The following is a 14,084-nucleotide window of genomic DNA, read 5'->3' as shown; positions in this document are numbered from 1 at the left end:
AAAGCTTCACCTTTACCTTTGTAGCAGTTGACTATGGTGCTGCTACACCAGTCATTGGGTATGACTCCTTCATGTATCACCTGGTTAACAATACGGGTGACTAGGCTATAGCCGACACTGCCAGATATTTTGAGCATCTCTGCAGTGATTCCTGATGGGCCGGGGGCCTTCCCTGTCTTCATACTCTTAATTGCTTTATCTACCATGGTACTGTCAACTCAGATAGCTGGTCCCTCTGTTGGGTCGACATTCAGTAGACTCTCTTTCTACTATTCATTCTCTTTATTGAGCAATCTTTCGTAGTGATGTCTCCAAACCTCTTTCTTTGCAGCCTCGTTTAGTGCAAGCGTACCATCATCCATGCAAACACATTTCTCTCCCATGACATCAACCTGTTGCCTAGCTTCCCTTCTGGCAGTCTGATACAGTTCCCTGCTACCACTGTTCTTCCAGTCTTTCCAAGCCTGTTTCTTTTTTCTAATAGCCCTGACAACATTGTTCCACCACCACGTTATTTTCGGTTGAGAGGGGACCTTGCACCATCCACAGATCTGGTCGGTGGCCCTCAGCAGGTTCTCCATTAGAAACGTCCAGTTGTCCTCTACATTCTGTGAAGCTACACCCCCACCCCCTATTTCATCAAAGGCTTCGAGTAATAAGTCTCTAAACCTCTGTCCATTCACAGGATCTTTGAGCTTCCAGATCCTTCTCCTCCATGCTGGTTGTCTTCTGGGCAACCACTTAGCCCTGATCCTGAAGTAGCTAACTACTAATCTATGTTGTGGGGTACACTCTTCGCCTGGGAAGCTTTTGGCATTTATAAGCAGCCATATTTCCCTTTTCCTGGCGAGGATGTAGTCAATTTGGCTAGTGTGCCTGCCACAACGGTAGATGACTAGGTGACTGGCAGGTTTCCTGAAGTTAGTATTGCAGACCATAAGGTCATTTGCATCACAGAACTCCAGCAGCCTGGTTCCCTCCTCATTGCGGGAACCAAAGCCATAGCCTCCATGTACGCCATAGAAGCCCCCAGAATGTTGTCCAACATGACCACTGAAGTCACCAGCCACAAAGAGAAGGTCCCTGTCATTCGTCGATGAGGTAATCTGCAGGAGGGTGTCATAAAATTGGTCTTTCTGTCCGTTGGGTAGCCCGGGCTGAGGGGCATAGGCCGAGATAATGGTTGCTAACCCATGGTGAAGGACTAATCTAATCTTAAGTATTCTATCGCATACTTTAACTACCTTGATTACCTTATCCACCCATTCCTCTGCAAGAAGTATACCTACGCCCCTGACCCCGTCTGTGTTTCCTGCCCAGAAAATCTTGTACCTGTGTTCTTTGCCTGTGAGGAACCTAGCGGAACCTCCTCTCCACCTTACTTCTTGGAGGCAGCAGATATCGACACATCTCTGTTCAAGCATCTCAACAATCTCACCAGACCTACCTTTCAGTATGTCGACGTTAAGAGTGCCAACCCTGAGGGTGTGGGAGGTAAGGGCCCGTGAGACCCTGGGGCAAGGAACAGCAGTGTCATGTACCTGAAAAGAAAGCTTGCATTTTGCAGAAAACATAACAATCAGTAGCATTCCTTTCAGCCAGCATCTACTATACTATCGTATTTTGCACCATATGATCTCTACCTTACATAGGGGATAAACCCTAAGTGGGGGTGGGAAGTCTTTAGAAGTGTTCATGGGGGACAGTCACGGTACTGGTGAGGAAGATAGGAACTACCGGTACTGGTGTAGAAGATAGGAACTACCGGTACTGGTGTAGAAGATAGGAACTACCGGTACTGGTGTAGAAGATAGGAACTACCGGTACTGGTGTAGAAGATAGGAACTACCGGTACTGGTGTAGAAGATAGGAACTACCGGTACTGGTGTAGAAGATAGGAACTACCGGTACTGGTGTAGAAGATAGGAACTACCGGTACTGGTGTAGAAGATAGAAACTTCCAGTACTGGTGTAGAAGATAGGGACTTCCGGTACTGGTGGAAGGGGTGGGAGGAGTAGAGAGATAGAGAGATAGACAGCTAGGTAACTAGGGAGTGAGGTCGAGAGAGACATAGCAAAGCAGATATCGAAAGAGACAGAGTAAAGCAGAGAGGGTTAGGCCAAAGCAATATAGGATAGAGAGATAATGGTTTTCGGCCAGCTAACTCTAAGATAGAGTTATAGAGATAAGTGACTATGTGAGAAAATACCACTGAAAACATGACACTTGAATAAATGAGTGAATTTGCCGACATCGTTTTGGACAACAGAAATAAGCAATGTGTCAGGTATTTACGGATCATGGCATAAATAAATAGAAAGTATAAGCATGGCTATAAGACGGAGAAACTTATCTGATCATCCTTCTATGGTCGTATTAATTCGGCAGAGATTTTAGGAATGAGTGAAGGAATCGATCGCGCGTGCTAGTTATATAGCCAAAACCACGCGAAAATGTATGATAGTCGAGAAGGGGAAATTGGAGTTGGACAGAGGTGGATATCAGTAATGGGTGGCTCGGGAAAATAAGGGTGATGTTAGAATGAATCAGATTCAATCTCTTATACATAGGCCATGTAAAAGAGGATGGAGGTAGGTGATAAGGACGATTGTAGAAAGGAAGTATAACTGAAATATATAGTTACTAACTAACCTAGTTTTTTGTCATCACCTTTGTGAGATTCAGCATTTTCAGATTGCCACTTCACTCCTTTCAGCTCCATTCACTTTGAGCATTCTACACCTTATACAACTGTCCCTTTGCAGATGTATCCCATTATATCTGTATCAGTGCTGCCTTCTCACTTGCACACTACACTTCATTCTTCTCATGTTCAATTTTTCTTTCTGTTGATGCACACTAATTTTAAACATCCAGCATGAACACTTCATTTCTTTCTAGTCTTTGCAAATCGTCTGAATCCAAGGTTAACATCTCATTACCATGCATTATCAGACTTTTAACATAAATAGTCCATCAATCTGAGGGAGATGGCTTTTTTATCAACAGATATAATAGTCTCTTGAACTTTTCCCAACCCACTCTTACTCTGGCTGCAATGCTTTTAGAACATCCAACCCCACTACTAATTTGGTCACCTAGATAAAAGCCATTTGTCTACCTCCAGTTTTCTCAATCAGCAGATCACTGAATACAGAACCCTGTCAATGGTCTCCTCCAAGTCAACAAATGGCTAGGAACATCTCATTTAGTTGTCTCACAAGGAAAATGACATTAGTAGTACTTCTGACACAAAATCAAACTGCATTTCAACTAGGTTAATTCCTTTCCTAATTAATTTCTAACTCTTTCTGTAACTTTCATAATCTAGTCAAACAGTTTGATATCTCTGTAGTTTCCACTTTCTTGCACATCTCTCTGCCCTTATAGTGACTACCACATAGTCTACTCTGCCCTTATAGTGACTACCCCATAGTCTACTCTGCCAGAGATTTCAAGCAGCTCAACCATTATTTTTGATGGATCAGGTGAATTTCTGCCTTCATCCTTCTATCCACCATACTACTATCAAGTCAAATAAACAGTCCTTCTGCTATAGAAACAAATGTCACTAAACAAGACAAGATGTTGAAAATATAAGAGAACTAACACTTTCTTACCTTTGGTTACTGCATTAGCCAGTTTCTCTTCTGCAATATTGAGATTGTTGATATATGTAGCATGATGTTTTTGGTGGTGGAGTTTCATAATATCAGCACTGATATATGGCTCTAAAGCATTGTAGTCATATGGGAGATCAGGTAATGTGTGTTTATAGCGAATCTGAGCAGAAACAAATCCACATGCAGTGGATTTGACCAATCTCTCTGCAAGGATACATGACCTATAAAGATATTCCAGTTTAATTTCAATAATCACTTTTAATATTTTAATAAACAAATCAATATTTGTACTGAGCAATTATGAATTATGAACTATGGTTCCACTAGTAATAAATTATCTGCAAAAGATTTACATATATATAAAACAAAGTGTTCACACATATTTAAGGAAAAATTCTACAGATTTTCCAATTATGTAAATCTAAGGATCTAAATACTTTTCTTATGCTTTATAACATGAAATATAAAGACAAATTCATGGCTTTAGTTCCTTTCTGGAAAACATTATAACTGGGAGATCTACTAAATGGCAGAATAAATGTAAACTTTTTAATGACATTACAATAATTGTCAACACTAAATGAGAAAAACAATTAAAAAGCTAATAGGGCCGAAAGGATTACCAAAGCTTGACAATCACAGACACACTTCAGTAGGATAACATGATTAGTGCAAAGGCAAAACAATCATAAGGTAGAAGTATTGATAGAATTATACATAGAAAGCAGGGGAAATTTGTTTAACAAACAACACATATTGCGATATATTGATATAAACATCTCTTGTATAGAAATTGAGTAAGAGAGATGACAGGGAACAGGGAGCAATATTCATGACCATTCCCAGACTGCTATAGAAGTGAGGTGTTTTAAAGTAGTTGAGAGCATACAGAAAAGGTAAATGATTTGCAGTGACTAGAGGAACTGCATATGTCACAAATGCAAGTCTTTATGGTATGCACCATTATGTGAATGAATGTGAAGTTAATAACATGTCTAGTTAACAAGTTTAATATGAGTTTTCTAAAATTAATAATTTTCTGTTTTTGTTTCAAAAATGAATGCAAAATAAGACTTCCAAGCATTGTTGTAGTCAAAATTTTAAATGTCCAGCAAATGACAACTGAAAGCTAAAAATGTCCAAGTTCATATAATATATATATATATAATTCTTTAATAACTTCTACCAACATCAAACCTGGCTGTTCCATTCTTAGACCCCGAACTCAAAATGTCTATTGTTTGAACTGTTTGCTATTCTGAATTCCCAAGCATTATACTAATAAATCTGTTTGTTTTCTACACCACATGTTTTTTTCTGGGTTTTTTTTTGTGAATTCTCCCTGCCTGGTGTAGCCATCTGGTTTCACCAGTCCTCAGTCAAATCGTCCAACCCATGCTAGCATGGAAAGCGGACGTTAAACGACGACGACAATACGTACAGACATATATATATATATATACTGCCTGACTGGCCTTTGTAGGGTTTTCGAGCAAGATCGTTGCCAGTGCCCCTGGACTGACTCTTGTGCGAGTGGCACATAAAAGACACCATTTCAAGCGTGGCCGTTTTCATGCGGGTGACACGTAAAAGCACCCACTACACTCTCTGAGTGGTTGGCGTTAGGAAGGGCATCCAGCTGTAGAAACTCTGCCAAATTAGATTGGAGCCTGGTGTTGCCATCCGGTTTCACCAGTCCTCAGTCAAATCGTCCAACCCATGCTAGCATGGAAAGCGGACGTTAAACGATGATGATGATGATATATATATATATATATCAGTGTTTCTCAACAGGGGTTCCACAAGAAAGAGTGAGATAAGCTAATGCTAATTTCATGATTGTAATATTGTAATACTATACATGCACAACATATTGGTTATTGTAACGGATATCATCCTATCTAACCTATTATGTTATCAAAAAAATATAACCACACACACATACATATATATATATAAATCTATACACCATGTGAACTATGAGGAAAAAATATGCGAAAGATATAGTATAGAATTTTTTTTGTGCAGGGGTTCCTTGAGACATGTAATGTATTTTAAGGGTTACACAAGGGTAAAAAGGTTGAGAAACACTGATATATATATATATATATATATATATATATATACACACACACACAGAATGCAAGGGATATTTGAGTACACTTAATTATCAGTATATTACTCTCTTTAAACCAATTAAAATATTTTTATTTCTTTCAGATCACCCATAGCAGTTAAAATGCTAACACAAGAAATGAAAAGAAATGCAGTGTTACCATATGTGCAGAACACAGAAATTTAGAAATTGCCAACTTTCTAAAGGTAGCAAAATCTTTTGTACCAACGTTTGGTTAGAAATGAAAGCCTCAGGCAGCAATGTTTCAACTGCTTCAAAGAGAAAAATACATTCTAAATATTCGGATACTATAAGGACACCACAATTCATTCAATGGATTCAAAATATTATCGATGATGATCCTAGGAAATTAATGAGGACCATCACCAGAGAATTTCAGGTGTCAGAGTGGACTATCAGAGTTGAAGTGCATGAGGAACTTTAATAGATGCATGTATTGAGGAGAAACCGATCCATACAAGCAAAATAACAGGAAAATCATTTAACCAGTCCTAAGCTGTTACTTAACAAGATTAAAAACCCTCATGAATAAGACATACTTAGGTTCTTCTTAGATGAGAAAAACTTCAACCAAGACTAGTTGTTAAACTCTGAATAAATGAAGTATGCAGAGGAAGACCATATATGCCTCAATGAGGCTATGCACTTTCTCACAAAGTCATGTTACTCAAGAATGGATGTCAAGCAATCTTTATGACCATGTAACACCAGACTTGTAACATCCAAACTCACCAGATTTAAATCCTATGGACTACTAAGGGAGACTAATCAACATCCTCAAACTACCATAGGCTCACTGATGGTCACCATTGTCCAGGTGATGTCCCAAATGAATAAGGATTGTCTAGTGCAGGCATATCAACAGCTCCAGTTCTGCTTTGAAGCAGAAGGTTGATTCATAGAATAATCTTATAAGAAGGCTTATTGAGAACATGTACACAAATTATTAAAATACATTTCGTGTTTGCTAGATCAGAACTGTTCTATTAACTTACAAATTATCTCCACAAATACTTTTATATACAAACATATTTGTGTTTGTGAAGGCATGTGGTCTAGTGGAGGACTGTTGCACTCATGATTGCAGACTTGCAGTATTCTTGAGCAAGATACCATAAGACTCCTTCAGAGTGATGAGGCTATGCATAAGTTAAATGTTCTTGAGCAAAACACTTCGTTTCATGTCACTCCAGTCAACTCAACTGTAAATGGATGACCCTGCAACACTGGTATTCCATTCAGCAGTGTGGCTTAGTGGTTAGGATGTTGGACTTGTGATTGTAAGATTGTGGTCTCAATTCCTGGACTAAGCGATGCATTGTGTTCTTAAGCAAAACACTTCATTTCACATTGCTCTACTCCATTCAGCTGGTAAAAATTAGTAATCCTGTGATGGACCAGCATCCCATCCAGGTGGAGAATTTATATGCCATGGAAATTGGGAAACCAGCCCTTATGAGTCAGCATGACTCAAGAAGGTAACTTTACCATCATTTAACAGCTACAAGAGAGGATGCACATTGTAACCAGTGGTGTATAACAACATCTGGTAGTTTGGTTAATAGTGATAGATATATGATCCATCATGAATAACATAGTCCTTTAAGTGAGTATTTTTTGGTATACCAACATGCAGACATACTTATTGAGGCAGAGTTGATATTCACATCCAGTTTATTATATATGGGATGTAGGTGACTAAGTCTTTTGGGATTGTTTTGGTGATCATTTCCCTGTTTATATCTGATTTCCCTTTTCTTTCAAGAATGCTTTCAAAGAATTTGCTTATGGAGGCAATGGAGCTCTGGCAAGACGTGTGCAGATGATACCTTCTGTGTGTACATTTCAAACAGATCCACCTACATGACTTACCATCATTTGAATTAGAGATAAGTTTGAAGCAGATGAAACTGTTCAGAATGTCCACAAGAAATGTTCCAGTAGACTGCAGTCATTGATGAGACCCACAAAAAAAAAAAAAAAAAAAAAAAAAAAAAGATTACTAGAAGCATAATGTCAATGTTCAAGAAAATCAGTGCAGTGAATTGTGAGTTAGGAATTTCAAAATCAAGAGTCCATCGCATTTTGAAGTGCTATCATTGGAAAAGTTACATTGTAAAAATAGTCCATTTCCCCAATGAAGATGCGCTGGACCAGAGTGGAGTTTTGTGAGCAGTACTTGCAAAAATGTGCAGAAAACTTTCCATCAAAAATTCTTCAGAGTGATGAGGCTATGTTTAAATTAAATGGTTCAATTAATTGTCACAACTGCTACTGGGGACCAGAAAATCTGCATATTATGGAGAGATATCATGTTAACTAATCAGGAGTTACAGTATGGTACAGCTTATCAAAAGGATTAACTAAACCATATTTTTGACAATGTGGAGTTTTATTTGCAGCAAGATGAGACACCCCTACAAAGGGTCAACTTTGATGAGATGTTGTCAAACGGGTGGATAGGACAAGGAAGTTCAATAAGATACTATGTTCACCAGGCCTCACACTGTAAGACTTCCTTTTATGGGGTTATTTAAAAGATAGTTTACAGTGTAAATCCAGCAATAATTGATGAATTGAAGGCAGCCATTAAACAAAAATGCACATAAATACCAAATGAAATGTTTCTTCATGTTTGTGTTTCCACTGTTACATATTATCAGCAGTATCTGGACCAGAATGATCATTAGTTTGAAAACATGTGTTCATAAAAAAATTCAATTCCTTCAGCAGATTCTATTAAATTTTGAAAATGAAATGTATTTTAATGAATGCTGATTTAATAATCATGTACTAGAGGGGCCTGTTAATATTTCACAGAGTTAATGGTAACTCTATTGGGTTATTTCTGAAAACTTTATCCAAAAAACCTGAAAGCATAGTCTGTATTGTGTCTGTAAAGATAGTCGCGCATCTGCTACTCATTGAGAAGTGAAAGAAATTGGAATATGATGATTACTTAGTGCACAATTTTATAGACACAGCACACATAAAATAAATATCCATTCTTATTTTTCCATTTTTCTCATAAACAAAAAAAATATCTCATATTGCAAATATCTGCCACATAAATAAGTATGAATATTTCATGGAATTGCCCTTATGTGCATGCATAAAGTGATAGGTGATATAAAAAAAACTTAGTTCAATTAAAAAAATACACTTTTCACAATCCAATCACCACCACCACCTCTCCCCCCTCTTTCTACCTTTCTTTAACCCATTATCTACCAGTGATCTCATATGAGATCACTTAAAAATTACAAATTTCGTAATTATCTGTCAATATTTACACATATCTAACCTTTTTGCTATATCTACTAGGTATATTTCTCTGATATTCAAATGAATTTTGCTAATTTTTCACCCAATATCTTGCTTATTTCTATTTAAAATGTTATTTTGATCATTCCAGCATGTTTCTAAGGCTGTTTTATGCTAGAAATCAAAGTTTCATAAAAAAAATTCCAGTTAATAGAATTATGGGAGGTAATGGGTTAACCTCACAATCAGAACATCGCCCCTCTGCTAAAATTACATTTTTAACTTTCCACCTCTACCTTTCACTAACTCTTTTAACCACATATTACGTCCTCCCTATCTCACATCATGGATGCTTCTCTCTCCCTCACTTTTCGCCTTATCCTCTTTTCCTCTCCCCTCTCTTCAACTAATCACATGAAAGTGTTAGAATTACATTCCCTCTACCTCTCATCATGGATGCTTCTCTCTCCTTCCTTTACTCTAATCATGTGATTACCAGTGAGCTAAGTAATGCAATGACAAGCAGAATTATTATAAGATGTATAAATTTCTTTAGCACATTCTGTACATAACTTTTTTTGGTTTGATACACCAGATTCAACTGTTTTGAACCTTAAAATTATATCCTTACTGCCTTATGCATGTATATACAGTGCACATGTGCCAATGAGGTAAACCTTTACATAATAGCAAAACTTCAGTCCTATATTTAAGAGATGAGGAATTATGTACATTATTTACATTTGACAGATATTTGTCCTCATCTTGTTTGTTGTTAACACATTTCAGCTGATATACCTTCCAGCTTTCATCAGGTGTCTTAGGAAAATTTCGAACCTGGGTTCAAAGGTATTTTTCGATGATGTTGTTATTATTATTATTATTATTCAGTTCACTGCCTAGAATTGAACTCGGAATCTTGGGATTAGTAGCTCGCGCTCTTAACCCCCAAATTCCGAGTTCAATTCCAGGCAGTGACCTGAATAATAATAATAACAACATTGAAAAATATCTTAGGAATGAGAACCCAGGTTCGAAATTTCCCCAAGACACCTGATGAAGGCTGGAGGGTGTATCAGCTGAAACGTGTTAACAACAAACAAGATGAGGACAAATATCTATCAAATGTAAATAATGTAAACAATATAGCAAAACTTATAGAAATAGCAGCCACATCTCTCTCAAATTACATCCTACTGTCATAAGGAGCCAATGCGGGAAACCTCTATATGGTAGCTAGATGTGTTGGGAATAGCCAAATCTTTAAAATGAAAGGTTTTGATTGACTTGCTAAATACAGTAGAGCAATATCTTCAAATCATAGCTGGAGGAGAAACGCAGGGCTTAACAACAAAAAGCATCTACATCACTACTATGATTCCTATTTGGTGGTGGTTATGATGGTTTTGTGCAACATCACCACCACTGTGACAATCACAGCAGCAACCCACAACAGACTAACACAATGTTAACCACCACTCATCACCATAACACCAATGTACTATCCTTAAACCATCACCACACCCACTAGACAGTAGGAATGTTGATATTTTGTTATTGTTGAGCCCGAACTCAGACCTTAGAAAGCAGTGGTTGAGGAATATTTTTCTGCTATTTCTGGCAAGTTGATCAAACACCTTTAATTTTTAAGAGATACAGCTCCTATTTCTAATACATCTATTTACCATGTAGATATCTCCCTTGCAAGATATCTTTCATTTTTAAGATAGTTGGCTGTGATTCAAGGGAGATTTGGCTGCTATTTTTACCAAATCTAACTGTCATATGGAGGGCTCTTGCCGTGAGAAGTTCCAACTCTCAGCATGTCAAGATTGGCTAAAACAACATCTGTGAAGAGGTTTATCAAACGAATTGGATCGAGTCAAACCAAAAAGATCTTGCAAGTGAAATTTGGAAGATGAAAACCGAGGAAACCCATTAGATATAATCATTACCCTGCGCGTGTAAACAAAAGCAGGATATTGTAATCACTTGTCTTTGTCTGTGTGTTTGCAAAATCACTGGAAAACAGCTGAATGGATTTTCACCACAATGAACATTTGTTTTGACTATCTTAAAACAAAAAGAAATTTTGTTTAGATTAAAAAAAAAAAAATCAAACTTACAAAATTTCCCGAAAAGCAAGTGGTCATATTATTTTGTTCACTTTCTTTTTCATATGAATCGTCCCTTGTCTGCACGTGTCTAGATCATGGTGTACCTATGCTCGTACACGTGTGGGTACATACATACATGCAACTGTGTGTGTGTATGTGCATGTGTGTACAGTGATGGATTCGAGGGTTTCATTTATTTATGAGTTGATTTCTTAATTGTACTGGAGTACAAATACCTATAATTACTCTTTTACTTGTTTCAGTCATTTGACTGTGGCCATGCTGGAGCACCACCTTTAGTCGAGCAAATCGACCCCAGGACTTATTTTTTGGAAGCCTAGTACTTATTCTATCGGTCTCTTTTGCCGAACCGCTAAGTTACAGGGACGTAAACACACCAGCATCGGTTGTCAAGCGATGTTGGGAGGGACAAACACAGACATACAAACATATACACATATATATATACATACACGACGGGCTTCTTTCAGTTTCCATCTACCAAATCCACTCACAAGGCTTTGGTCGGCCCGAGGCTATAGGAGAAGACACTTGCTCAAGTTGCCACGCAGTGGGAATGGACCCGGAACCATGTGGTTGGTAAGCAAGCTACTTACCACACAGCCACTCCTACGCCTATAATGGTGATACTTAAAAAAAAAAAATTTAGTTCAATTAAAAAGCATTTGTAAGTAATACATTGTAAGCCATTATAATTTGTGCAAAAATTTTTTAATAAATGGATTTATGAATGAAAGTTCGGTAATTGCATTTATTTCCAACACGTGACACATTATTGGAAACAGGTTTTAACTAACCTAAACTATACATACATTCATATATGTCTTAAGTTGTAGCTGTAATTTAAAGGGGGCCAGCCTTGTCATATTCTGTGTAAGGTTGAATCTCCCTGAGAACTACATTAATGTTATGCATGTCTGTGGAGTACTCAGCCATGTGTGAGTTAATTTTATCCTCGTGTGGTAATGAAAAGTGAAATTGACAGCTAATATTTGCTGTGTCTATGTACCTATGAACTTTTCTTTGGATTTATGTGTCTACTGTCTCACTCACTTTCTTCCACTTCCTTTGTATCACTCTTCTACCCCACTTTTGATTTAACAATGTGTATATGTATCTCTGTATCTACTTCTCTTATGATGTGATAAACATTTAAAAACACAAAACGAACGCCATCACCACTCACTGTCTTTTTCACTCTTTCTCTTACATCCTCTCTGAAACATTTAAAAACACAATATGAATGCCTTCACCACTCACTGTCTCTTTCACTCTCACTTTGCCACTTCAAAGAAGTGTGACGCACACAACAGGTATGTACAAAAAGAAAAAGTTAGTGTATTAATATTATTGATCATTATCGTTTAACATCTGCTTTCCATGCTGGCATGGGTTAGATGGTATGACTGAGGACTGGCAAGCCAGGAAGCTGCAATGAGGCACCAGTCTGTTCTGGCAAGGTTTCTACAGCTAGATGCCCTTCCTAATGCCAACCACTCAGAGTGTAGTGGGTGCTTTTCAAGTGTCACTGGCACGGGAGGGGGGCCGTCAGATGGCACTGGCATCAATCATACTTGAATGGTATTGGATGCCAATTTCATTTTTCATTACCACACGAGGATAAAATTAACTCACAAATAGCTGAGTACTCCACAGACATGCATAACATTAACGTAGTTCTCAGGTAGATTCAGCCTCACACAGAATATGACAAGGCTGGCTCCTTTGAATTGCAGCTACAACCCGAGACATACATATATGAATGTATTTGTGTATAGTTTAGGTTAGTTAAAACATGTTTGCAAATAATAAGTGTTGCGTGGTGGAAATAAACGCAATTACCAAACTTTCATTCACAAATCCATTGATTATTTCATTCTTTTGCATTTCAATTTGTACATTAAGGTTCTTTGAATATGTACAATGTATTTTAAGGTTGAATAGTAATTCCATTTACGTTTGTGTAACAGATATTTCGGTTGGATTATATAGTCATTGGTGTTACATTACTTTCTATATTTTGTAACTGTCACAATATAGTTTTCTAGGTCTGAAAATTTTGTGGGGAGGGGGCCAGTTGATTAGATACTTAATTTATTGACCCCAAACAGACAAGTCGAACTCGGCAGAATTTGAACTCAGAATGTAAAGACTGACGGTCATAATATGCAAACATTTCTCATAGCACCAGTACACTGTTTATAGATGCTTACATTTTTTGTTTTCCGTGAATTTTTCATGGGTCCAGCTAGTATATATAATTATGATAGATTGTTACACCATTCAATGTTTAGGTAAACTTTGTCACCCACTCACTCTCTCTCTCACCCCACACAAAAATGAAACTCCTTTCAGTACCAAAAATTGCAAAAGGAAAATGCTTTAGTGTTTTTCAAATCTATTATTATAAATGTTATATCCAGTGATTTCAAGAGGTAGGAAAAAGATGTTTTTGTTTTAATATACCTTTACTTCATTTCACACATACATGCAAAAACGTGTTTTTTTTTTTAGATGAATTTATCTTTCGTTATCTCTCCACATATTTTGTTACCACTAACTTCTATAATCTCTGCATTTTCACTTATTCATTTCAAACCTCTTTGAATTTTCAATCTAATGCTCTCTCAAAAATGTCACACACACCGTCGTTTAACGTCCGCTTTCCATGCTAGCATGGGTTGGACGATTTGATTGAGGACTGGTGAAACCAGATGGCTACACCAGGCTCCAATCTGATTTGGCAGAGTTTCTACAGCTGGATGCCCTTCCTCACGCCAACCACTCAGAGAGTGTAGTGGGTGCTTTTACGTGCCACCGGCACGAAGGCCAGTCAGGCAGTACTGGCAACAGCCACGCTCAAAATGGTGTATTTTACGTGCCACCTGCCAGGAGCCAGTTCGGCGGCACTGGCAATGATC

At 37.6% G+C, this 14,084-nt stretch overlaps 1 protein-coding gene across 3 annotated transcripts in view; it reads right to left on the bottom strand.

Annotated features, from left to right (window-relative positions):
* LOC106871255 (superoxide dismutase [Mn], mitochondrial) overlaps window positions 1-14,084 on the bottom strand; it is a 42,754-nt gene that overhangs the window by 22,577 nt on the left and 6,093 nt on the right. For all 3 annotated transcript variants that reach the window (XR_008266248.1, XM_052974845.1, XM_014917612.2), the window contains exon 2: window positions 3,622-3,845. Coding sequence is in view for 2 of the 3 variants with exons in the window: in XM_014917612.2 (XP_014773098.1) it covers window positions 3,622-3,845 (224 nt within the window). In the remaining variant the exon portion in view is untranslated. The remainder of the gene's footprint in view (window positions 1-3,621; window positions 3,846-14,084) is intronic.

Source organism: Octopus bimaculoides, chromosome 19, assembly GCF_001194135.2.
Source record: "Octopus bimaculoides isolate UCB-OBI-ISO-001 chromosome 19, ASM119413v2, whole genome shotgun sequence".
Taxonomy (NCBI): domain Eukaryota; kingdom Metazoa; phylum Mollusca; class Cephalopoda; order Octopoda; family Octopodidae; genus Octopus; species Octopus bimaculoides.
Note: the sequence above shows the minus strand (reverse complement) of the source record. Positions and strands in the feature narration are given on the sequence as shown.